Genomic DNA, 23,077 nt, shown 5'->3' with positions numbered 1-23,077 from the left:
TTAGATATTATTATATTCTTTAAACTATAAGATAAACTGTGTTTGTGCTGTACAGAATGAGAGTGGATGTAAAGAAAACAGCTACAGCTGCTACAATATACTGTATGAAGCACTTCCATGTGTTACCCAAATATTTCTTTTATTGATTGTTTCATACGGACTGACCATAAAGTTTTGCCACAACAGCAATGTCATTAAGTTAAAGGGATAGTTTGGATTATTTAAAGTAGGGCTCTGTGAGGTACTTATCCACAGTCAGTATTAGTTTGGATCCACCAAAGTCGCAATATCACAAACAATCTAACTGATCGAGGCAGTGGTAGACCAGCAACTACCATGTTCTGCAAGGAAAAATGACTGATTTGTCTAAGGAGTCTAGTTGTGTTGGAGAGTGTGATATTTGGCTTATATAACACAAGTTTCCCATCGCAAAAGCCTGTCTGAAGGCAAGGTAAAGTGGTGAAAATAATCTAAATATAGATTTAGTTTTCAGCAGCAAAATGCTGCTATCCCTGACTGCAGCAATTCATTGCTTAGCTTCCACCATAGTAGTCCAGTACCTCTTTTCCATACACATGCTGTGGCCAGTGTTGACTCGGGGCTACCCGCTTGAAAGTGTGTCTTTAACTGAAGACGCACTTGTATTGCGTCGAGCAGCTGTAAAACAGTAGATGTACCCCTCATTTCCTGTAAATTCTTCACAATAAAAATCATTTCTATTATGAAGCAGCAACATTAGGAAATTTTGGTAATTTAACATGACTCCCATATCGCTGAAAGCAAACATGGGACAGTAAAATAAAGCAGATACTTGAACATACAAACAGCAACACGGGAGAGAAACTAAACTTCAAATCACAGAGATTCAGGTCGTAGCTTCAAACCTGCTGAGAACTGAACAAAGCACACAGCGGGATCAGTTCGCTTTGGCCCACTCCAGAGACGGTCCATCTTGAGTGCAAGTGGACGCGATTTAAGTGGGAATTGAAATGCAAATCAGCGCAACATGGTTTGACTCGGCACGGCTGAAAGTGTTGATGGAAAAAAACCCACTGCTGCTTCTCCAAACTGGGCACATGCTGACCGCCATCTACTGTAGGTAATAGACTGACTATGGATAAGTATCTCACACAACCTCACCTCAAAAAATTCAAACTGTCCCTTAAAGTGTAGCAGATGCAGCATTTTATATAATTTTCAAACAGTTACTAATACAGCATACCAGCTTCTCAGACATGCCAGTGCTCTGTAAAACATAAAGCTTAGTCTTCAAGTGATGTTTTCAAACGATAAGGCAAATTATTATGATAAGAATAATGTGTGCAGGAAGTAAACGCTCTGTTTTCTAACAGTCTAAGCTTGCTTTTTTTTCTGCTTAAATTACAGAATGTAATCTAAAGCATTGCTGTTCATTTATGGCCTATAAAGTGTTAAGTCTGTATTTTGTATTGTATCCTAACATTGCTGACAATTATAAAGAGTGGTATGAAATCTACTTTTGCCTGGATGTCTGTGTTTTTTAGTGTAAAAACAATGTGTACCGGCTGCTGATATTCTTGAGGAAGTGTGTTAACTTGCAGAGATAAAATACTGACTCCACTGGTTTATTATTGACGGTACGAGACTCACATCAGAGGCCTCACACACACATTCACTTGTTTTTCCTGCAACTCTCGTGCTGTAAATAAGATTGTGTCTTTACGACTGTTGCTGACACACCTGCTATTGCCGCAACCAGTTTTTGTAATGTTTGTTTCTATGTGAGATAAGTCTGTAAATGTCTCTTCAGGACACACAAACACATCCCCCTTATCTTGCTTTAATATAAAGATGTGTAATTGGAATGTGTTTAAAACTTATTCAGCAACCCTTTAGCCTGTTGTGCAAACAGCTCTGTGAAGAGTAATAAATCTTTTACATGTTAACTAAACCCTCGTAGTACCCCAGGTGACAGTGGAGTTTGATCTTTTGCTGAGGGAGGTGAGGGCGTGGAGGAAGCTTCGAGACGAACACATGGTATTTGTGTATTGTTTGGGCAACTAAACTCAAGGCAGTCCAGCTGGAATGATACAGAGGGTGACGTCTTACTGAAAGGTGAGTTTATTTAGCAGAAAATACTGTCTGATACACAGCTCGCAGATAGACGGGAACGTAGCTTTTACTGATAGCTGAGTTGCTGTAAAAATGCTAATAGATTTCTTATTCAAGACTGAAGTAAGTTAAGTTCACCTCTGTAGTGTCACAAAGTGCCTCACAAGCCATGAGATGAAGCTCAAAATCTGTGCGGCTGTTAAAAGTGTAGTTTATGAGTCTAGATTTAAATATTAAACTGTCTTCAACTTGTTACCTAAACACCAGACTTGTCACCAGACATAGATTTGGAGAGGTGAGCGTGACCACTGAGCAGAACAGCACCGGAGCTGGAAAGCATTTCAACTAAAGATTTGTAGAAACAAATGTCATGTTTGACAAATGTCAACCAAAACTCTGTGGAGAGAAGAATACTTTGTATTTTCACCAACATGTTTTTTTTTCACCAGTAGTTTTACTTGTATCATCAGCTTAAGCACAGATTTTCAGTACTCTTTCCATTACTGGTATTATGAAATAAATTGTAATATTGGAATAATAATGTCATTGGGATAAAAAAAAAGTCACTGAATGTTTTGCTGCAGTGAATGTAGAGACAGTGATGGGAGACAAAAGTCCTCTTTCTGTGCAAAATTACCTTTATCTGAAGTTAAAGTGAGACTCCTGCAGTCTGAGTTAAACAAATCAGGTGAGTATCTTCCAGTTTTTTTTTTTTAGTAGAATATTCCTCCTTGACCGAAGGGAATGTGAGAATTGTTTTTTAGACAAACTTGACAACAGATAAAAATGTGAGCCCTCCCTTTAAATATCAAAAAGTAGAAGCTCTGAGTGTGTGTGTTCAGAATGAACTTTAAGACTCTTGTTGTCCTATACTGATTATTCTTTACAAATGCATTAATATGTAAGCAGCGTGTTAATGTCAAGATGGAATATAACTACTATATTACTATTTACTCCATTTATTTGCTATAGACAGCTGTAGTTACCACTTACTTACTCCAATAAAAAATACAATTTATTGTTAAGAATAAACCTTTTTTGCTCAACCTGTTTATTTACAAAAAGCAAAAAAAAAAAAACAATGTTTGAGCTTTTGTCATCTTTCAGATGTCTATGAGCTGTTAAAGAGAGATTTCCCCTCGAAACTTCTCAGTGGTTTCATTCTGTCAACCGGTTCAAAGTGGTAAAATTATCCATTATGTCAAAACAGATGTAAAGCTTTATTTTTGACTCTTTTCTATTCCATTAATCTCATCTCGACCCCTCAGATTTATCTTTTGATCCTTTAATGGTGCCCTTGGGTTGGGAATAAACTAGTTAGTGTTTAAAACTAGCTGCATCTTCACGGCAATAAAAGTAAATTGTTGATTATATATTGATGCATCAGTATTTATGATATTTAATATTGTAATATATAATAATTTGTTAATTAGTCACAGAGTAAATTTTACTGCAGTAGAATTGTGAATGCAGGACATTTGCTTGTAATGCAGTAATTTTACATTGTTCTATTTGTACTTGTGACTAAAGGATGTGAGTACCTTTTCCACCACTGGATTTATGTGCATGCTTGCCTACCTACATTATATACAGCTCATCATGTTTTATCAAATCTGTACATTAGAGTGACTACATCTGTCAAAGAATTATAGTGAAGAAGTAGAAAGTAGCATAAAGAGATAAAAGTACCCCAGACTTGTAGTAATATTGTGTGCAGGTACAAATACTTAGTCTTCTTCACTTTTATTATGACTTTGAAACTATTCTGGAGCGTGAACATTTGATTTCTGCACTCACTATCACGGCAGGGGACAGAATGGACCGTACAGAGGTCCCCCAAGGGACCAGCATGCCCACTTCTCCTCCACCCCCTCCAGGGGGCAGAGCTACTCTGGTTACTGTGGATATAGTGGTGCTGGTGGTCTACTTTTTACTGGTTCTGGCTGTTGGCTTCTGGGTAAGTACAGTCCAGGGGAAAACTGACTGCAGGTCTCTGTTCCGGTACCTTCACCAAACATTTTAACACGTTGAATTGAGAGATAATGGCTTGAGATCAATATGTGTTGTACAGAGCTTTGTGCACAATAGTGCCTTTTTGTCTCACTTCCTCTTTGCTATCAAGCAAATGCTACTAATGTCCTTCAACAAGAACAGAATTACCCTGTATCACACTAACTTTGTCACAATTTACATTCCTTCTTTTTCTTCTCCCTCCTCTCTTCATTCAGAACCTGCTTTATTCTCTCCATTCTACATGAATAAGCCAAATTGATAGAAAATAGTTGATGCAAGTAAATCAACTTTATTTATCTCAGTCATAGTGCATTGCATATAGTGAAATAATTTCTTTACATTTGACTCATCTTTGCATTTTCTTCCAATGCTGTCAACACCCTGAACAATCATTCAGTGGCCGTAGCTTCATATAATGACACAGCACTGACACATTGAGATTTCAGTACGTGATTCAACACTTCACGGCACAGACCTATCATCACTGTTTATGATGCCAGTAACTTTCTTCTCAGGTTTTGCGAATCAACATTTCTTCTGCAATTGTATCCTTACAAAATTTCTAATTTTTCTGCCAGTCCATGTGGAGGACGAAGCGCAGCACGGTGGACGGATACTTCCTGGCTGGGAAGTCCATGACCTGGTGGCCGGTGAGTCGAACACTGAGATTTTTATTTTTTTTTAAAAAGATCATTTTAACAGAAGCTCTTCTGTTTTTTGTCACTGTAAACTTACAGCATGGCAAACTCTGTTTCTAATCTAAACACTTTAAAAGCCAGATGGAGGCAAAATGTTCTGCAGATCAAAGTGAAATACTGAATCCTGGTTCTGGCTCTTTCATCTATATTTAGGTGGGTGCCTCACTGTTTGCCAGTAACATTGGCAGTGGACATTTCATCGGCCTGGCAGGGTCAGGAGCTGCGGCAGGAATTGGGGCAATTGCATATGAGTGGAATGTAAGAGATTATGTATATATGTATACTGTTAACATAAGACCAAGTTTGACATGCTGAACACAGTTTTTGTTGATTTTCCTACAGGGTATGCTGATGGTGCTGCTGCTGGGATGGCTCTTCCTTCCCATTTATATCGCCTCTGGGGTGAGGCATTCACACATGAAATATCAAACACGCACACGCATGATGTTGTTCATTTATTCGTTCATAATCGTCCTTGAACTGTCTCTCATCCAGGTGACGACCATGCCAGAATACTTGCAGAGGCGGTTTGGTGGTAGAAGAACACAGTTATTTATAGCTGTCCTGTCCTTATTTATTTACATCTTCACAAAGATATCGGTATGATACAAATTCACAATAATTATCCAGTGTTTCCAATGTTGAGACAAGCAAGTATGTTTGCGCGTGTTGCTTTTTGTTTTGCCTTGCCTTTTCTGTGTTTTTTTTTAAATTTTCCATCTTATATCTAAACGATGTGTCCCACTGTATGTGTCTCTGGCACAGGTTGACATGTACGCAGGTGCAGTGTTCATTCAGCTCGCCTTACAGTGGAATATCTACCTGGCTGTGGTGCTGCTGCTCGCAGTCACTGCTCTCTACACTGTAGCAGGTGACCTTCCCCCGTTACCATTTTAAACGTGGAGTTGTTGAGAAGGGTGCTACATAATGCTGCAAAGTTAGGCTAAATTTCTGAGGGGAAAAACTGACATGGCCATTTTCAAAGGGGTCCTTTGACCTATATCTGAATAAAAATAAGTTATATGGGTATCCAAAAGTCTCCCCTCTGCCGATACAGTATTGCACATTCATTATAAATGTGTTATTTTTAGCCTATTCTGTTTATTATTCCTGAATGCAGGGGCCATTTAAAAAAAAAAAAAAAAAAAAAAAACTCTTGTTAAAATTCCCTATTGTGACCTCTGGATAATCATAGCCTCATGATGTTAAGCAGATTAAAGAGCAAATTTTAAATTATTTTCAGACTTTATTTTAGATTTGGCATAAAACATTTTAATTTAATGTTATTTTACATTTCATCACCATTTCTTTTTGGCATGCAGCCCTCCATCCACATTAATTTTTGGTCCTTCATAGAAAAGAGTTTGGGCACTCTAAAGCTGAGTAGGTGCATGAAGAAAACACAATGTTTATTACAGATTCATTACTAGAATAACTTGAGGCACAGTGCTGAGCTGCATCTCAAATTAATCCCAGTTTTCAGATGATGTTCATCACTTCTATATGGCATATACGATTCACCCGCTATATCCTCCTAAAGATCCCTAAAGCCACCCTATAAAAATTACAAAATAGGTCTAATGTAGGGGGAGGAGTGAAGGAGTTTGAACACTTCTTTCTTAGAGTTCTGTATGTCACAGGCTGTGGTGTGTTGTGTTGCAGGAGGTCTGGCTGCAGTAATCTACACAGATGCTGCTCAGACTGCCATCATGCTGGCGGGATCTCTCACCCTCATGGGCTTCAGTAAGTTAATTATGAATCCACACGACACCCCCACATCACTAGCACTTTATGATCCGGTTTGTCTGACCCTGCTGTCCCCCTGTTGAGGCTTTGCGGAGATTGGAGGCTGGAATGCCCTGATGGAGGGATACGGCAACGCCATCCCTTCGGTCCGCGTGCCAAACTCAACCTGTGGTATCCCTCGAGATGATGCCTTCCACATATTCAGAGACCCGGTGAACTCCGACCTGCCATGGCCTGGTGTCATTATTGGCATGTCCATCCCCTCCATGTGGTACTGGTGTTCTGACCAGGTACTGTAATAAAAAAAAAAGTTGTGTAGCACTTTTCAAATAAAAAAGGAAATGCTACAGAATTAATACTGCAGGAGTAATATAGTGATTACAAATGTTGTAATGTAATGTCTAAAAAAGAGTAAAATCAAATATCACACATCAGGATATAATTTTATTATCCTTTAATCAGTAAATTTAAGATACAGAAAAGTGCTGAATAGAACCATACAAGATTCTCTAGCTTGTCTCCATAGAAGAACCTTTTTTGTTTCCTGGTAGAACCTTTTATAAATGTTCAATACCTAGAACCATCTGTGAAAGGTTTCACCCAGAACAGCCTGAGAATTTCTAAAGAGACTTAACATTTTTATTTTCATTTATTTTACTTGTAAAATGTCAAGAGGTCCTTTATCTATAAAAGATAAGATAAGCTGCTCCGACAAATTCCTCTGAAGTTAAGTATGAAAGAGTCTTCATCTGAAAATCATCCTGAGATTTTGGCATGTTTTGCTCCTCAGAGAGGTTAAAAATTCCTTTTGTACACTATCAGAGTGAAAGTTTACCAAGCAGCCAAACCCAGAGACAACAGAAGACACGAGTAGATTTAATGAGCCTTTTCTGTCTTCTCAATTCAGCCTTTGTATCTAATTTGTGCACATAAAACCTTTGCAGTTTATACCTGCCACACGCCTGAGTCCTAACAAACTCAGTGATTTCCTTATCCATTTATAAACTGCACTTACTCATTAATGCTTATCATCATTACTCATTAACTTAACAGCCCCCAGACGTTAACTCAGGGTCTGTGATTCTTTGCAGGTGATTGTGCAGCGATCCCTGGCTGCTAAGACCCTGACCCATGCAAAGGGTGGCTCACTGCTGGCTGCTTATCTGAAGATTCTGCCTTTTTTTGCCATCATGCTGCCCGGCATGATCAGCAGGATCCTTTACACAGGTACAGTCTGAAATAATCGAGCCAGCAGCCGGGAAAATGCGCTTGATGTACACTAGATATGACTTTGGTGGCACATCACATAACGGCTAGATAATAACATGATAATAGCGGGGTAATAGTTTGATAATTAAAAGGTAATTATAACCAGACAATAGCTTGGTATTGATAATGTCAGACTGAAATTTATGTAACGGGGGTAATAATGGGGAAAAAAATTTTAAGACAGTAATGAGGAAAAACTGTTTAACAAAAGTAAAGTAATATTTTGATAATCTGCTAACAGTAAAATGGTGATATCACTGCAACAGTTAAAAGAGTAAAATGGTGACATTACTTGGATAATAACCTGTTAAGAATGAGGTAATATAAGTTGTTGTTTTCACAATATTATTGGCTGATATCGCCACATAAACTGGCAATTAGCAAATGTTATTATGCTGTAATTCAGCTTCCCTTATGTTCCAAACATTACCTTTTGTTTCAAGGTAATACTGTACAGAATTTATGTTTAACGTTGTGACTTACCTGGAAACACTTGTGGTAGTTTCTGTGTAAATATCATGGTTATATTAGATTAAACCAAACATCTAGAGGCATAGTAATTACCTCAAAACACTTGTCATGATAGTTTCTGTTATTACCAAGCTATGATGTACAGTGCTATCATGACTTCTGTTAAATAGTGATTAAAGTCACACAGTACTCAGTTTAATGGATCTTCAACACTGGACAGACTGGTTGCATTCAGGGTATGTGGGTATGTTTAGGGCATTTATGTTTAAACCGAGTGTGTTGTGTGTTTTAATGATATTGCGTAGATGATGTGGCGTGTGCAGACCCTGAGTTGTGTAAACAGATTTGTGGAAACCCAGTTGGCTGTTCGGACACTGCCTACCCCACACTGGTCATGGAGCTGCTGCCTACAGGTGAGAGACTGTTTCCTGTCCTGTCTTCTGCTCTGTGTACACTTGTTTGTATAGACTGGTGGACTCAGGGGGAGAGGGGTTCAAAAAAACAGTAACAACTGAGTCCTTTGGTAGATAAAACATGGTAAACTGCCCTCTAGAGTGCTAACTCTTACCCTGACTAATCATCTTGTGTATGCCTTCAGGCAATAAATGATTAAATAGTTAATAATTCCCCATGTGTTTAATACTTTTAATCTTATCCAGGGTTTGTAGCTGTTTCACCTAAATGCACTGCGACTTCATGTGCACTGGTTCCCTTTTTTATTTTTTTCTCCCCTGCTTCTCAGGGGGTCCAACACTGCCTGTATTCATCTCTTTTATGTCAATCTCTCGGTGTTTTCCCTCCCAGGGTTGCGAGGTTTGATGATGGCGGTAATGATTGCAGCTCTCATGTCCTCTCTGACCTCCATCTTCAACAGCGCCAGCACCATTTTCACCATGGATCTGTGGAAGACTTTCAGATCTCGAGCGTCGGAGTGGGAACTTATGATAGTGGGCAGGTATGTATGCAAGCTGACATAAGCCAAAATATGGTCCTGGTTGGAGCAACTGAGGCATTTCTGTCAAGAAAGTTCAACATTTTCTGAGGAACACTTTAAAAAGAAGCAGAGGGCCCCCCTGCTGTCTGCTTTTTCCACTGAGGTCTTAAGTTAAAGCTTAAAGGCTTGTACACCATGTAGAATATTTTATTTCCACTTGGACCATCTGCATTTAAAAAGTAACCACATACTGGCATTATAATGCATTTCCGATGAAATCACCCACCAAATTGCTTATTAAATTATTACATTATTCTGTCATGTTCGCCCAAACCATAAGCCCTCTTTCCACATATTCCTACATAACGACTTTACCACATTTTCTTTTCTAGCCTTCACACACACACAAACGCTCATAACCTAATGTACAGCACCGTTCAGATATACAGTTTCCATTCCCCGCATGTCTTTGCAGAACTGAACCGAATCATTTGGCATTAAAAATAATCAAAGCGGAAATGCTGTGTCCAATGAGGCAGTTTGCAGCCTTGTATCCTCAGGAGGGGGCGTTTTTTGACCGTGTGTTTGCTGTCAGGGCCCATCAGCTTCGAACAACCTGCCTGAGGAGATAAGACTCATAGAACAAGTGACTTCTTTTATGTCACTTCTTGAAACCCCATTTTTAAACTTTTTATTTTTTATTTGGTTCTCATCAACAACATACAGTACATGCATTTCCTTCCTTTCTTTGTTTCCCTTTTCACCTGTTTATAACTTTTGTGCACAAATAATTTCAAATAAAATAGAATAAATCTTTATTTTCTTCATTATACTGCGTCCCAGAGCTTAAATCCTCAAACTGGCTGGAGGGAGGATAGGAGCTATCCGACAGGATGCTTCCTTGCTTTTTCCTAAATTTTTTACATAATTTATTATTATAAATTATGTTTCACATGCAGGGTGTTTGTGCTTGTGCTGGTGGCGGTGTCGGTACTGTGGATTCCAGTCGTCCAGGCCAGTCAGGGTGGGCAGCTTTTTATCTACATCCAGTCCATCAGCACTTACCTCCAGCCGCCGGTCTCCATCGTCTTCCTCATGGGCTGCTTCTGGAAGAGGACTAATGAGAAGGTGAGGTGGTGTAGCTTCAGGTTGTATTTGTAACTGATCGAACTATTCAGACTGAAGGAAATGAATGGATCAAGAAGGAACAAAAATACAGCAGAGATCCAGAATATCAGTTTTAGGGCATTTAAACACAGAGACAGCTGTATAATGCATTTATTTTAGATCACTCCTAATAATAAACTGCACAGAATATTAGTTATTTATTAAATGTATAATCAAAAATAATAAGTTCATTTTAATGTCCAAGTGACTACAGATGCACGTGTCATTTTGATGTGATTTTTTTTGGACCTGAATGTAAAAATTTAATTTGACAGTGAATAAGAATGTTATTACATTGTCATAACCAAGCCATGACACCTCTCATGAACTGATTCTGTTAATTATGTCACCTTTGAAACCTGATGTTTTTGTTATGACAATTTAACAGTATCAAACTTAAAGAAACGACTAATTTAACATTACATTATACTGTCATGCGCAGTGCTGATCCATCGACACTCCCTCGCCAGGGTCCCGTCATGCAGCTAACAAGCCGACTCTGGCCGGTCTGGGATTTGTCAGTGAACAAGGCCAGAGAACACAGCCAGAGTCCAAATGGTACCGCTTTCGTGGAAGTCCAGGAAATTATTTATGACACTGTTACGGATTCATTTGACAGTGTAATAAAACTTAATGACATCTTTATGACAAGTCCAAAACATACCACTTTACTTGAAGTCAGGGAAAATATTCATGACACACTTCTAATGGCCTCATGACGGCCAGTGTCAAAGCCAACCGCGTATGATAGTATTATGTAATAAAGAAATTAGAAATGAGAAAAAATAAGGAAATACAGGCAGAGCACAGGGTCTCCAGATACAGACACCACCACACATTTCTAGTGCATCATAAGTGGTGATTTTTTAGGAACAAAATGCAGATTATACCTTTAATGTCAAGTTGTGATAACAAAGTCATCTCAAACAGTGTCAGCTTTCATTAAAAATGACACAATTGACCAAATGACACTGACAGCAGTCATAAACACTCCTTCATGTTCATGATAGGTGTAATAACAATATTATGTACACCCCTTGAAATAAAGTCTTACTAAATTGACTCTGACAGCAGATGACTTCATATCCACACTCCGTCTTTATCTTCTGTTGTTGCATTAATGATACATTTTTGTGTGTGTACACTGTGCGATGACAGCGACACGACTACACAGATCTCAGATCCCGCTGTGAAACTAATCGCACAGCAATGCGACGGGGAAAATGTGAGAAATCTGTTTTGTGTTACTTTTTGAGCCCTGCTGTGATTGGATGATGAATTGTGTGACTGTGCTCACCGTCCACTCTCCTCTCCCTCAGGGTGCATTCTGGGGCCTGGTTCTCGGCCTGATGGTGGGCTGCATCCGCATGTTGTTGGACTTCATTTACCCCACGCCTCCGTGCTACGAGGAGGACGACAGGCCTGGGGTGTTGAAATATGTCCATTACCTGTACTTCTCTGTCTTGCTGTCCATCATTACTCTGGCTGTGGTGGTTGTGGTCAGCCTGGCTACAGAGGAACCCAAACCAGAGCAGGTACAAACACTTCATTAGATTTATTTTTTCTTACAATTTTAGGCTGTTTCTGTTTTGTTTTACGTCATTACATTATTTTTTGCGATGACATGACATGAAAACTGTATGCAATGTATGACAAACAAGAGCTCTCATACCTACAAACTGTTTAACACAAACTTTATACAATTCACCAAACTTTATCTCATCACTCTACAGCACCACTAGGTGTCAACAACACCTCAGGGTGCCTTTAAGGTGAACTGGCAGTAGTTTGCAGTACACTGATTTAAAACTGTGACCAGATTAATCATTAGTTGGGTTGTTCAGAAAAGCATGTCAGCCTATTTTTGCTGTAATTCACACCAGACAAACAGTATGAACAGTTTTGGGTTGCATACCGATACTCTCAGAAATATCTAGAGGAGACTGAATCAGATTTTCTTAGATATTTTGAAGTTAACTTCTTGCATGGTGTGTCACGTTCTTTAATCAACAGATTAGTCGCCTCACCTGGTTCACAAGGTTTGACCCAGTGGAGCCCAAACAGCAGGTCTTCTCAGTGGAGCAGAGCATGAAAGGCATAGATGAGTTAACTGGTCAGACAACTGAGATGGAAGTCACAGGAGGAGAACAGGAGGACAGCAATGGAAAGGCATGTCATCACAGGAAAGGTGGGTCTCTGTCCTGTTTGGCGTTACACTTTTCCATTTAGCTATGTGTCATTGCTGGACACGCCCTTCTCTCTCTCTCCCCAGACTCTTCATCCTCTGTGTCCAGCGTCCAGAGCCAGTCCAGGCTGACGTCTGCCCTCTACTGGCTGTGTGGGATGGAGAGAAGGAAGGAGGGAGACAATAATCCTGTGCCGCCTCCTGCACCTGAGCAAGCTATCTGTTCTCTGGAAGAAAAAACACGTTCCCGACTCATTGTTGACGTCAACCTCATCATCTGCCTCGCTGTAGCTGCCTTTATCATTGGCTACTGGGCCTGACGGGCAGGTTATGGCACTCTGGTGTGGAGGTGTGTTTCACTCACATTTTGTTGTACTTAATTCTTGATTGTTGGTGATGTTGCTGGGGAGCACTTTGTGGTTAAATGTTTGTAATGTCTTTTTGTGCTGTGGCTGTATTTTTCCAACAGTTGCCACAGACACAAAAGAGGACAATAAACAAAACTAACCAACACTGTGGGTAAAAAATTCTGTTCAGTCTTTTTCTTGTTTACAATTATGATAATCCTTGAGTTGCAGCCAAAAATGTTGTTTGTGAGCTCACAGTGACCTTGACTTTTGACTACCAAAATCTAATCAGTTCATCCTTGAGTCCTAGTGGATATTTGTGTCTGGTTTTAAGAAATTCCCTCAAGTTGTTCTTGAGAAATCGCATTCACAAGAATGGGATGACCCAAAATATAATGCCTCTGGCCAGGGCTGTCAGCAGTGTGGAGCCATACATAAGTTTTTTAAGGTTGTTCAAATGTTGTAAATCACAGAGGTCCTCCAGATTACAGTCATGAATGGGCACAAAAAAATTAGACTGAGCACCATTTACTCTGTCATTTTTAAAAAATCAGAACTGAAAAACAGGGTATGCAGGTGTAGTCACACTTTGTATCCACCATTGTTTGAGGATTTTTTTTAAATTAACATTTTTTTATTTTGACAAAAATGACAAACGACTGATGAAAAGAATCTGACAACACTGTAAAATGTTGAACAATCTTTAATTATTAAGAATAATGATGCATTGTATGATGCATTATGTGCAGAAAAGCCAACATAAAAATGCTGAAAAGAAATAAAAAAAAAACATAATCAAAGAGCTGAAAAACACCTCAACCAGGTAAAGATTGTCAGCTGCGATAAAAAATAATACACAAAGAATAATTCAATTATTTGGCTGCATTTGGTCATTGCTTTGAGCTGGAGAGGGAGTGATCAGTTACAAGCAATGTATTGAAAACACAATTATCAGAATCAATTTGTTTAAAAAAAAAATCCCTTTTACTGATAAAAGCTAATCTTCAAAGCCATTTCGAACTTGGTAAATCAGGTCAGGTGGAAAAAAAAAATCAGTTGGAAAACAAAATAAGTTTCTACCCCTTTGGATTATTAGGAGAAAATACCAAAACTTACAGCATATGTGCTGTGGAGACGACACCATTGATATTGCACTCTTGCCAAAATATTTGGTCATTAGCAACCATAATAGAAGCTGAGCACTTCTAAGTTTTTATTAAATCTCCTTTGGCCCATATTTCTTTCTTTGGTCCTTTATTAGTATGTTTAGTGCGGCGCTGAAGTGTGTGGCAATTATTGAAAGGATCTTGTAAGCTGAACATCACATTTGACCACACTTTTAGAAATAAAGGTTCCAGTTCTTCTTGAAGAGCTGAGGTCCTATCCAGAACCATTTGTTTATGAAGAATCCTTTTTTTGAAGAAAGGGCAAACCCTTTCTCAAGGGTTCCACTAAGAAACCTTTTCATCCAAAGAAAGAGTTCTTCAAGGACTGTTAAAATTAGAGCTGCGCAATTAATCACAATTGCAATGAAATCACAACATCGCTAAGTGCAATAGTCAAATTGCAGAAGCAAATCAGTTATTTAAGAAAAGGGAAAGTGTGAGAAAACAAGCATTAAAATGAGGAACCGCAGTGCTACAGAGATGACCTGGCCTAAAAATCTTGTTCTCCAAATAGAAACGTGTTTGTTTGGTTCAGACCTCAATAAATATCACATCATCACAATTTAATTTTTTTTTTCAGTGAACATGAAAATTGTAATGCAAAACTACTGCTAATGCTAATCATATTGCATATTACAATTTCAGTCAAAAATAATCACAATACAACTTTTTTTTTAACCAAATCCTGCAGCGCTAGTTGAAATCTCGAAGAACTCTTTCATCAGGGGTTTTTGGTAGAACCCCCTGGTGGGTTCTAGTTAAAACCACTGAAATATAAAAAAAAGGTTCTCTGTAGAACCCTCTAAGTGTGTTGTAGATAAAACCTTGGGAATCTAAAAAGGTTCTTGGTAAAATCCCCTTGATAGGTTCTAGATAAAACCCTTGAGTTATAGAAAGGTTCTTGGTAGAACAGCCTTGATATGGGTTCCTGTTGGCACCCTTAGAAGGTGGAAAGGCTCTGGACAGAATTCCCAGAGAGGGTTCCAGGTGGAACCATTACGATAGAAGGGTTCTCTGTAGGAGCTGTTATAGGGGGGTTGTGGGTGAAACCTTTGTCAGATGTTTCTAGGTATTATAATTTATGTTTGGTTCTGGGTAGAACTGTCTGAAATGTCTCCAAGTGGAGCCTTTATAAAAACTTCTAACCAGAACCAAAAAGGGTTCTACTATGGGGACAAGTCGAAAAACCCTTCATGGTTCTAATTAGCACCTTTATTTCCAATAGTGTAGTTAAAACTGACAAAATGAAAAATGATAATAAAAGGTTCAGAATGTGATTGTGTTTTATGATAAATATACGATCAGTGGCCTCCAACACTCAAATATCTCCACACGACTGTACTGTTGAATAAAAAAAAATATATATAATAATTATTGGGTCTGACTGGTACTAAAACCAGATTCACAGATTTCTGTCTCCAAAGACATTCATAGCATCGATAGCAACATTTTAAAAAGAAGCAGGAGACAAGAAGAGACTCTTTCAGCTCAGCTGCTATGTGCTCAGGTTATATATTTAAGTCCCATTAGCCTCGAGTCTAGCAAGACTCTGCAGTCCAGTCTTAAAATACCCAGCAGTATCTAGAACAGAGGGAGTTTGATATGAAGTCTAATAGCCGGACAGGAGTTTTGTGGTTTCTGCCACCATTGTGAGATGAGGTTTCTGGTTTGAGTCTCAGCAAAACAGAACAAAAGGCAGCTGTTTTTTGTTTTTTTTTTCCAGAGAGCAGTCTGGCATCATGTGAGTGGAGCATGAAGAGCTGGAGTGAATGATGCGTTTGAGTTACCTGTCTCATATTTGATTCTAAAACACTGAAATCTGTTACGTGGACCAGCTGAGCGATGGAGGATTTTCGATGATCCCTCTGTTTTTTCACAGAATGGTGCTCTCTGTCTGGATCTGAGGGTCTAGGAATGGGGCAGGGGTGGTGGTGGTGGTGGTGGCAGAGGCGGGCTCCTGACCAGCAGAGCTCTCCCCTTCCTGGTCCTCAATCACCTCAGGGATGAGGGCTCGTCCAACCCCCTTTAGCACCAGGCCTCCGTCTGTGCAGGACAATGAGTGGGTCACCAAATACATCAGTTTAGACATGAAACCAGCACAGCTTCAAACTGAGGAGCGCACGCCACCTTTACACACTCAGTAAGACACCAAGGATCAACCTGCCTTTAAATCTGATCAATATTGCATATAGAACCAGTTCAGTCAATTTTTTTTAGAAGTGGAAGCAATTGTTGAAGAGTATCCTTGGTGTGTTAATCTTTAAATGCGACACATATTCAACACAGATCTGTTCAAGAAGTACACACACAGCACACTGTCAGTTTAAAGTCTGTTTGTTTAAGAGCATGTTAGATGGTTCAGGAATCACAAGCATGTTAGTTTTGTTGCACAGCAGGGTTAAAGTGCATGACAAATGTATACTAATATACATACATATTAGAGGTGTGAACATTTTTCAATTCTGCAGTTCATTGTGATGCAGATTCTGCATTGATGCAAGGATGTAACATAATTAAAGCCCACTAATGCTGATTGCTGGCTCCAGCCTTGGCTGGACAGTAAACTGTGAAGTTACAATGCAATGTCGTGTTCTTTCATGGCATTGTGGGCAAACATTAGGCTAACGCGAAGATGCTCTGGCCAACGTTCCTTTTATAGGTCGGGTGCAGTGGGGCTGTTTTACCACATTCGACCCCAGTAATAATGGCACACAAAGTAGTAGTGCAGTAATGCACAAAAAACAATATAAAATACCCTGATTTGTATTTGTTTCAGTAACATGGTGTCAGCACCATATCATTACTTGCCCCTGATGTATTAACTGGTGAAAGAGTAGAAAGCTGAGGATGAGATTCTCTGATGCATCAAAAGTGAATTGTGAGGCCAGTGAAGATTCACACCCCTAATACATGTATATTTACAGTATGCACACAGCCAACAATGACACACTAAAAAGGAACAAACTCCTGCGTTCTTTGCTTCCCCAAAACACACAAACACACACACATGCAGTGGACACAGAAGCAAGGCCAATGCATCAGCCAATCAGATCCTTACCATTGCCTGCCTTGCAAAGCTCATCTTACAGGCAGGCCAGCAGCTCAGACATCTGCAATATTTACACATTTCCTGTCATGCGTCAGATCACCACAGTTACATTTAGTGTGTGAGGCACTATGACACAGTGACACCAAAAGCCAGAAAACTACATACAGTAACGCTCAGAGAGGGAGCTGAAATCACTTAATACTGAATACAGTATCAGCAGACGAGCAGCAAGTGATTTCAGTCGATGCAACACCTACACAGAAGAAATCAAGTTTGAAAATGTTAAAAACCATTAAAGATGTGTTGTTGTTGTTTTATGCACTTTTATTACACACTGTGGTTCATTACATCTTATATTAAAATGCTGCAAGAGCTACTCACAGCATTAACAGTAAAGGTACCAAAGAATTCTATGGCTGTCTTCAATGACGGATTCTATTTCTGCTTTATACTATTTAATACTTATGATCCACAACATTTCAGAGTAGAGCTGCCAATATATTGATATTATATTGATACTGGGATGTGAAACTAGTTATCATTATATCACAATATGGCCTAAGTGTTGTCTTTACCTGGTTCTAAAGGCTGCACTGCAATAAAATTATGTAATTTCTCCCTACAATATTGTTGCAAAATATTGTGATGTTTAGTACTTTTTACTCCACTACATTTATTTAGTATATTATATGTATATTAAACATATAGGTAAGATGAAGATGTGGCAGGAAATGGGGAGAGAGAGTGGGGGTACAACATGCAGCAAAGTGCCACACGAACCAAACCCACAGCAGCTGCAGAGGACTCAGTTACACGGGACGCACGCTTTACCAACTGAGCTACCAGGAAAACCTAATTAATCAACCCAACACATTATTCTGAAATGGACCATTCTGCATAATGACTACTTTTCCTTTCAGTTCTTTAAGTACATTCTGCTGCAAAATATTCTACTTATGTAAATTTCTGAATTCATGACTTTTACTTGTAACACAGTATTTCTATACTGTATTGATTATAAGACCTGAGTACTTCTTCCACTACTGTCAAAGACAAATATTGCACTTTTTTTCTCCACTACATTTATTATAAACCTATTATTTATTTACCAGTTACTTTAGGGATCATAAACATACAAGCTTATAAAATAATCACAAAATGCTATAACCAACTCAGATGCATCACCACCTGCTCTGACATAACAATGACACTTAAACATGGACTCATCTGTTCACTGCTACTTTTAGATAAGTGACCTATCTGAACACTTCATCCACCTCTTTCTTAGATCTGTGCCCCACAGCACCGCAGCAGTGCCCAGATCAGAGATCCTACAGTACTTTGAGCTAGATGAGATTTCCCTCCTGGAAAACTTGATCATACAGTTCAAGTTGTTCACACAAAAACACACATACACACACAAAGTAACACTGCTTTGTTATAGCATGAGTACACTGAACTGTTATTATCCTTTTTTGATTTATGCTCTCTGGTGTGCATTTCTTGTTTGAAATATAATAACTGCAGTTCACTTTTTATGCATTGCTGTTACTATTTAAATATCATGATAATGCAAAAAGTTTCTTATTTAATGTAAAAAAATAAATAAAATAATTAGAAAAAAGGCACAGGAAAGAGTTTACCTGTTATGATCTTGGAGGCGGAGCTGCAAATGCCATTGCCGCTGTCATTCGCAGCAGGTTGTGGGGGCGGCGGCATGCTGGGTCGGGGCCGTGGCCTGGGAGCTGGCCTGGAGGGGCGAGGGAGAGATCCAGAATGGTAGGAGAGCGGGTTGGAGTGCGATCCATCATGAGGCGGAGTGTCGGGAGGGGTGGGAGTGCTGGGGGGAGAGGGCTCTGACTCCCCCTGGGCCTGGTGGGCTTGAGGAGGTTGCGGGGGCGGGTGGTTCGGGGCGTGGATTAGGCTGTCTTTGCTGGGGTTGCGTCGGGGGGTGATGGGTGGGTGATGAGGGGAGCCAGGCGTCTGGGTGTTACTGAGCTGGGAGGCAAAGGGGCTGGCCTGTTTGGGCGGAGCTGGGGCCTGCTTCTTCGTACCTTCAAAGATAAACATAAATATTAATAATCCCACTCTGTCACTGCGCCACATGCATAAATCTTAAACTTATAATAACTGAGCCCCAGTAATACACTGAGTACCTCATGCAACCCCACTTTAAATAATCCAAACTATCTCTTTAATGGTAAACAAAATAGAAATCCACATTCTCTCACCTCTGCGAACCATGTGTGGACTAGGCCCCCTGGATCCACCCTGTGAGTGAGGGGTTCCTACTGTCAAATGGAGCGAACCATTCCTCTGGGTAGGCGGGGTGGACATGGGTTCCCGGGCTGGGCTGTGGAAATACAGAAATATCAATTTTAATCCACCAGCATGTCATCCGTGCTTTACATTTAACAACAAAGTGCTATATTGGTGCAAGAACTCATGCATGACATATAAAACAAACAAATATTTCCATTCAAAGGCTTATTACATTAGATGAAGGTTATCACATTAGATATAACTCAAAAAATAAAAACATAAGAGACAAGTGTAGAGAAAAGGATGCAAAAATTAGAAGTTTGTTCAGCAATGTGTTACATGCAAAATCAGACATTGTCACAAAGTAGTCAGACTGACACGCTGAAAGGCAGGCAAGAAGGAAGGGAAGTACATTTTTAAAAGTAGACTGAGTTTGGTCAATCATCACAACAAGCAGGTGGGAGGATAAAAGTTGCCTGTAAACAAAGCATCACATGATTTTTGTAGCATTACATTTTTAATTTGTTAAAAATGAAGCCAGAGTACAAACCCCAATAACAAAAAAGTTAGGAAGTTTCGTAAAACATAAATAAAACTAAATGTCATGATGCAAATCCTTTTTGACTCCTATTCAATTGAATACAGTACAAAAACAAGATATTTAATGTTCCAACTGATCAAAATTATTGTTTTTATTATCTGTTATTGATGAACAGATTCACTGGTATCAGCTATGCTTTGGTTCAAAATGGGCATCATCAAAAGGCTCAGGTGTTCAAAAACATGGATGGGGAAAGGTTCAGCACTTTGTGGAAAACTGCATGAGGTAATAGTCCAACAGTTTAAGAACATTTCTTAGCACAAAACTGCAAGGAATTTAGGGATTTCACCATCGATAATCCATAAAATCATTAAGCGATTAAAAAATAGAGAGAAATCTCTGCACACAAGGCTAACCAACACTGTATGCCGTAACCTCTGACCACTCTGGCGGCACTGCACTAAAAAGCAACATGATTGTATAAAGGATATTACTACATGGGCTAGGGAAAACTCTGGAAACTACTGTTGGAAAACACACTGTCACTGTATCTACAAATGCAAATTAAGACTCTACCATGCAAAGTGAAACCCATGTGTCACCAACATCCAGAAACGGTCTGATGAGTCCACAGTTCAGATTGTTTTTGGAAATCATGGATGTTGTGTCCTCTGGCCTAAAGAGGAACAGGACCATCCAGATTGTTACCAGTTCTAACTTCAAAAGCCAGCAAATGTTAATGCCCCCAACATGGGTAACTTGCACATCTGTGAAGGCGCAATTGCTGCTCCATATGCTGCCATCCAGACAATGTCTTTTTCAGGATGCCCCTGCTTATTTCAGCAAGACAATGCCAAGACACATTCTGCATGTGTTACAACAGTGTGGCTTTGTAGTAAAATATTTTGGGAACTAGACTGGCCTGCCTGCAGTACAGACCTGTCTGTCACTGAAAATGTGTGGTGCATTACGAAGCGCAAAATATAACAATACGGACCTCAGACTGTTGAGCAACTGAAATCATATGTTAAGCAAGAAACAATGAAGTTTATCAGTTTAAACATTGAATATCTTGTCTTCATTCTGTATTCAAATGGACACAGGTCAAAAAGTATTTGCAAATCACAGCATTATGTTTTTAAAGACATTTTACACAGTGTCTAAACTTTTTTGGAATTGGGGTTTGTAAAACATGTAGACATAATAGACATTGTTATTCTTATGATTTTTGATCTTATGATTTCTGATTCGGGAACTGAAAACTTGAAGACGAATCAAACACATGACAAACATAAAGGTTGGGCGAGCTCCGGATCGGCTGATTGGCTGTGAGCAGGCGGTGGAGTACTGTTGCTACCTCAGCTCGCTCCTCCTTACCTGCTTTCCTCTGCGCTGAGCTGGGTTACAACCTGAGGTTTCACTGAGGCTACCTGGACCCCACCACCCAGACAACCTCCAACACCGCCACCACCACCGTTCAGGCCAGGCTGCTCAGCCTCTGCAGCCGGGAACGGAACCTGGGGCTGGGGCTCAGGCTGGGCAGCAACCCCGGCTTCCAGAGGGGGTAGTGGGGGTTGGAAGGTGGGTGAGGTTAGCTGTGGCTGCTTTCTATTTACAGTGCTGGCTCTACGTGGAGCGGGCTCCGGCTGTTTGTTAACAGTGCTAGGGAGGGGGGGAGAGGGGAGAGAGTTCAGGAGGGCAAACCACACGCCATCGGACAGAATGAAAAGGGCAGGAGAGACAACAGTGAGAGCAGAGACAGACAGACAGACTGAGAGAGATGGTGCGAGAAACAGAGAGAGACGCCACTTCCTGAGTTCAGTGAAACCAGCTCAGAAAGAAGAACCCAAAAAGGACATAAAACCACATGACAGGGACCTTTTAAATAGAACAATTTTGAATTGCGATGTCTCTGCAGAGACAGAAGAGACAGATGCCACACCATACAAACAAAATGCAACAGAGGAAGCCCACACAAAACATAAAACCAGCAACCTACAGGGTGACCTAGGCTTTAATTTGAAACAAGGAGATAACACAAGAGTACACAAGAGTAAAACACAAGAATTATAGCTATAGACAAAATGGTGTCCCAGTGATACTGAAAATGTCTGTCAGTACGAACCTTGAGGAAAACATTAGCTTAGCATTAGCTTTAACAGAAATGTGGTGCAGAAATCACACAGAACATTATTCCCTTCTTTGACTATTCAGAAACTGAATTCATGGGAGCTACATTGGACTATGGCACAGCTTTGAAGTCTGGACTGGGCAGATCTTCAGTGGGTGTTTCTGTGACTGTGATGGACTCGTTGGCCACTACATAGAGGGCCGACACGACTGGGCCCCGCGACTCCTGCCTGCTCAGTGTCTTGGGACGGGACGGGAGGGTGAGGGGCAGGCTGAGGCTGAGGTTGGGGCGAGACAGGTACCTGTCTTTACGGGGAGTGTGACTGTCCCCGTCCTGCCCCACCAGGCTGCCGGGGCGTTTCCTGTCCAGGCTGGGTTCAGGGTCTGGGGTGGCTGGGTGGGTGGGCATGGCGAACATGCCAGAAACATTGAAGTCCACCTCTGGAAGGAAGAAGGTGGAGAAGAAATAGAGACGAGTTAAAAATGATATTATATTGCAGGCTCCAATAATTGACCCTTCCTAAGTCCCGCCCCTTTTTGCTTTGTGCTCCAATAACAGTTGATCAAGCTTGGTATCAAGTGGAACCTTGGTGGTTGACATGTAGTGGAATAAAAGCAGCATACAGTGGAAATACTCAAATAATACAATTCCAGTACCTTAAAACCTTACTATATAGTTACAGTACAACACTAGTAATTAAAACACCACCAAACAAATTTCAAAGAATATTGCCAATAGTTGGTCATAGATACATTTTTCCCACAATCTCCTATTTATGTTGTGTTTCCTGCCTCTCATGGGTTAAACAGAGAGACCAAGTATTATTGCAAATACAACAGATTGAGGCGTTTTACCTTCCGGGAAGAACCAATCAGCATGCTGGATAATGGGCTCAATGATGGCGACCACATGGACAGACGTAGCTGCTGCCATCTCTGCCAGCGTCCTGAATGCAACCACAGACAGACAGCAAGCTTTATTAACCTGAGCTTCACTTTGTACTCAGA

The 23,077-nt window shown here is 40.1% G+C and overlaps 2 protein-coding genes across 4 annotated transcripts in view; one reads left to right on the top strand and one right to left on the bottom strand.

Moving 5' to 3' along the window:
* The first annotated feature begins 1,944 nt into the window (after positions 1–1,944).
* slc5a11 (solute carrier family 5 member 11) lies at positions 1,945–12,908 on the top strand. Its single transcript, XM_084743488.1, has 16 exons — positions 1,945–2,094; positions 3,900–4,048; positions 4,683–4,754; positions 4,956–5,060; positions 5,145–5,204; positions 5,298–5,402; positions 5,568–5,673; positions 6,465–6,545; positions 6,633–6,838; positions 7,640–7,775; positions 8,594–8,701; positions 9,093–9,243; positions 10,182–10,350; positions 11,709–11,924; positions 12,403–12,577; positions 12,662–12,908. Exons 2-16 carry the CDS (start codon positions 3,908–3,910, stop codon positions 12,892–12,894), a joined length of 2,064 nt encoding a protein of 687 aa, XP_084599614.1. The 5' UTR covers positions 1,945–2,094; positions 3,900–3,907; the 3' UTR covers positions 12,895–12,908.
* Positions 12,909–13,606: 698 nt separating this feature from the next.
* The window catches only part of arhgap17b (Rho GTPase activating protein 17b), a 34,691-nt gene continuing 25,220 nt past the window's right edge, over positions 13,607–23,077 (bottom strand). Inside the window, exons 15-21 of one of the 3 annotated variants that reach the window (XM_084743484.1) lie at positions 22,925–23,016; positions 22,372–22,510; positions 21,317–21,601; positions 19,368–19,489; positions 18,780–19,190; positions 17,146–17,197; positions 15,991–16,130 (exon numbers count right to left, since the gene is read on the bottom strand). In XM_084743484.1, coding sequence (XP_084599610.1) covers positions 17,190–17,197; positions 18,780–19,190; positions 19,368–19,489; positions 21,317–21,601; positions 22,372–22,510; positions 22,925–23,016 — 1,057 coding nt within the window. In that variant the 3' untranslated portion in view covers positions 15,991–16,130; positions 17,146–17,189. Of the gene's footprint in view, positions 16,131–17,145; positions 17,198–18,779; positions 19,191–19,367; positions 19,490–21,316; positions 21,602–22,371; positions 22,511–22,924; positions 23,017–23,077 lie in introns of all 3 variants that reach the window. The other 2 variants (XM_084743483.1, XM_084743485.1) reach the window with 2 other exon arrangements.

This window comes from Lutjanus erythropterus, chromosome 19 (assembly GCF_056507025.1).
Source record: "Lutjanus erythropterus isolate fLutEry1 chromosome 19, fLutEry1.hap2, whole genome shotgun sequence".
In the NCBI taxonomy this organism is placed as follows: Eukaryota; Metazoa; Chordata; class Actinopteri; order Lutjaniformes; family Lutjanidae; genus Lutjanus; species Lutjanus erythropterus.
Note: the sequence above shows the minus strand (reverse complement) of the source record. Positions and strands in the feature narration are given on the sequence as shown.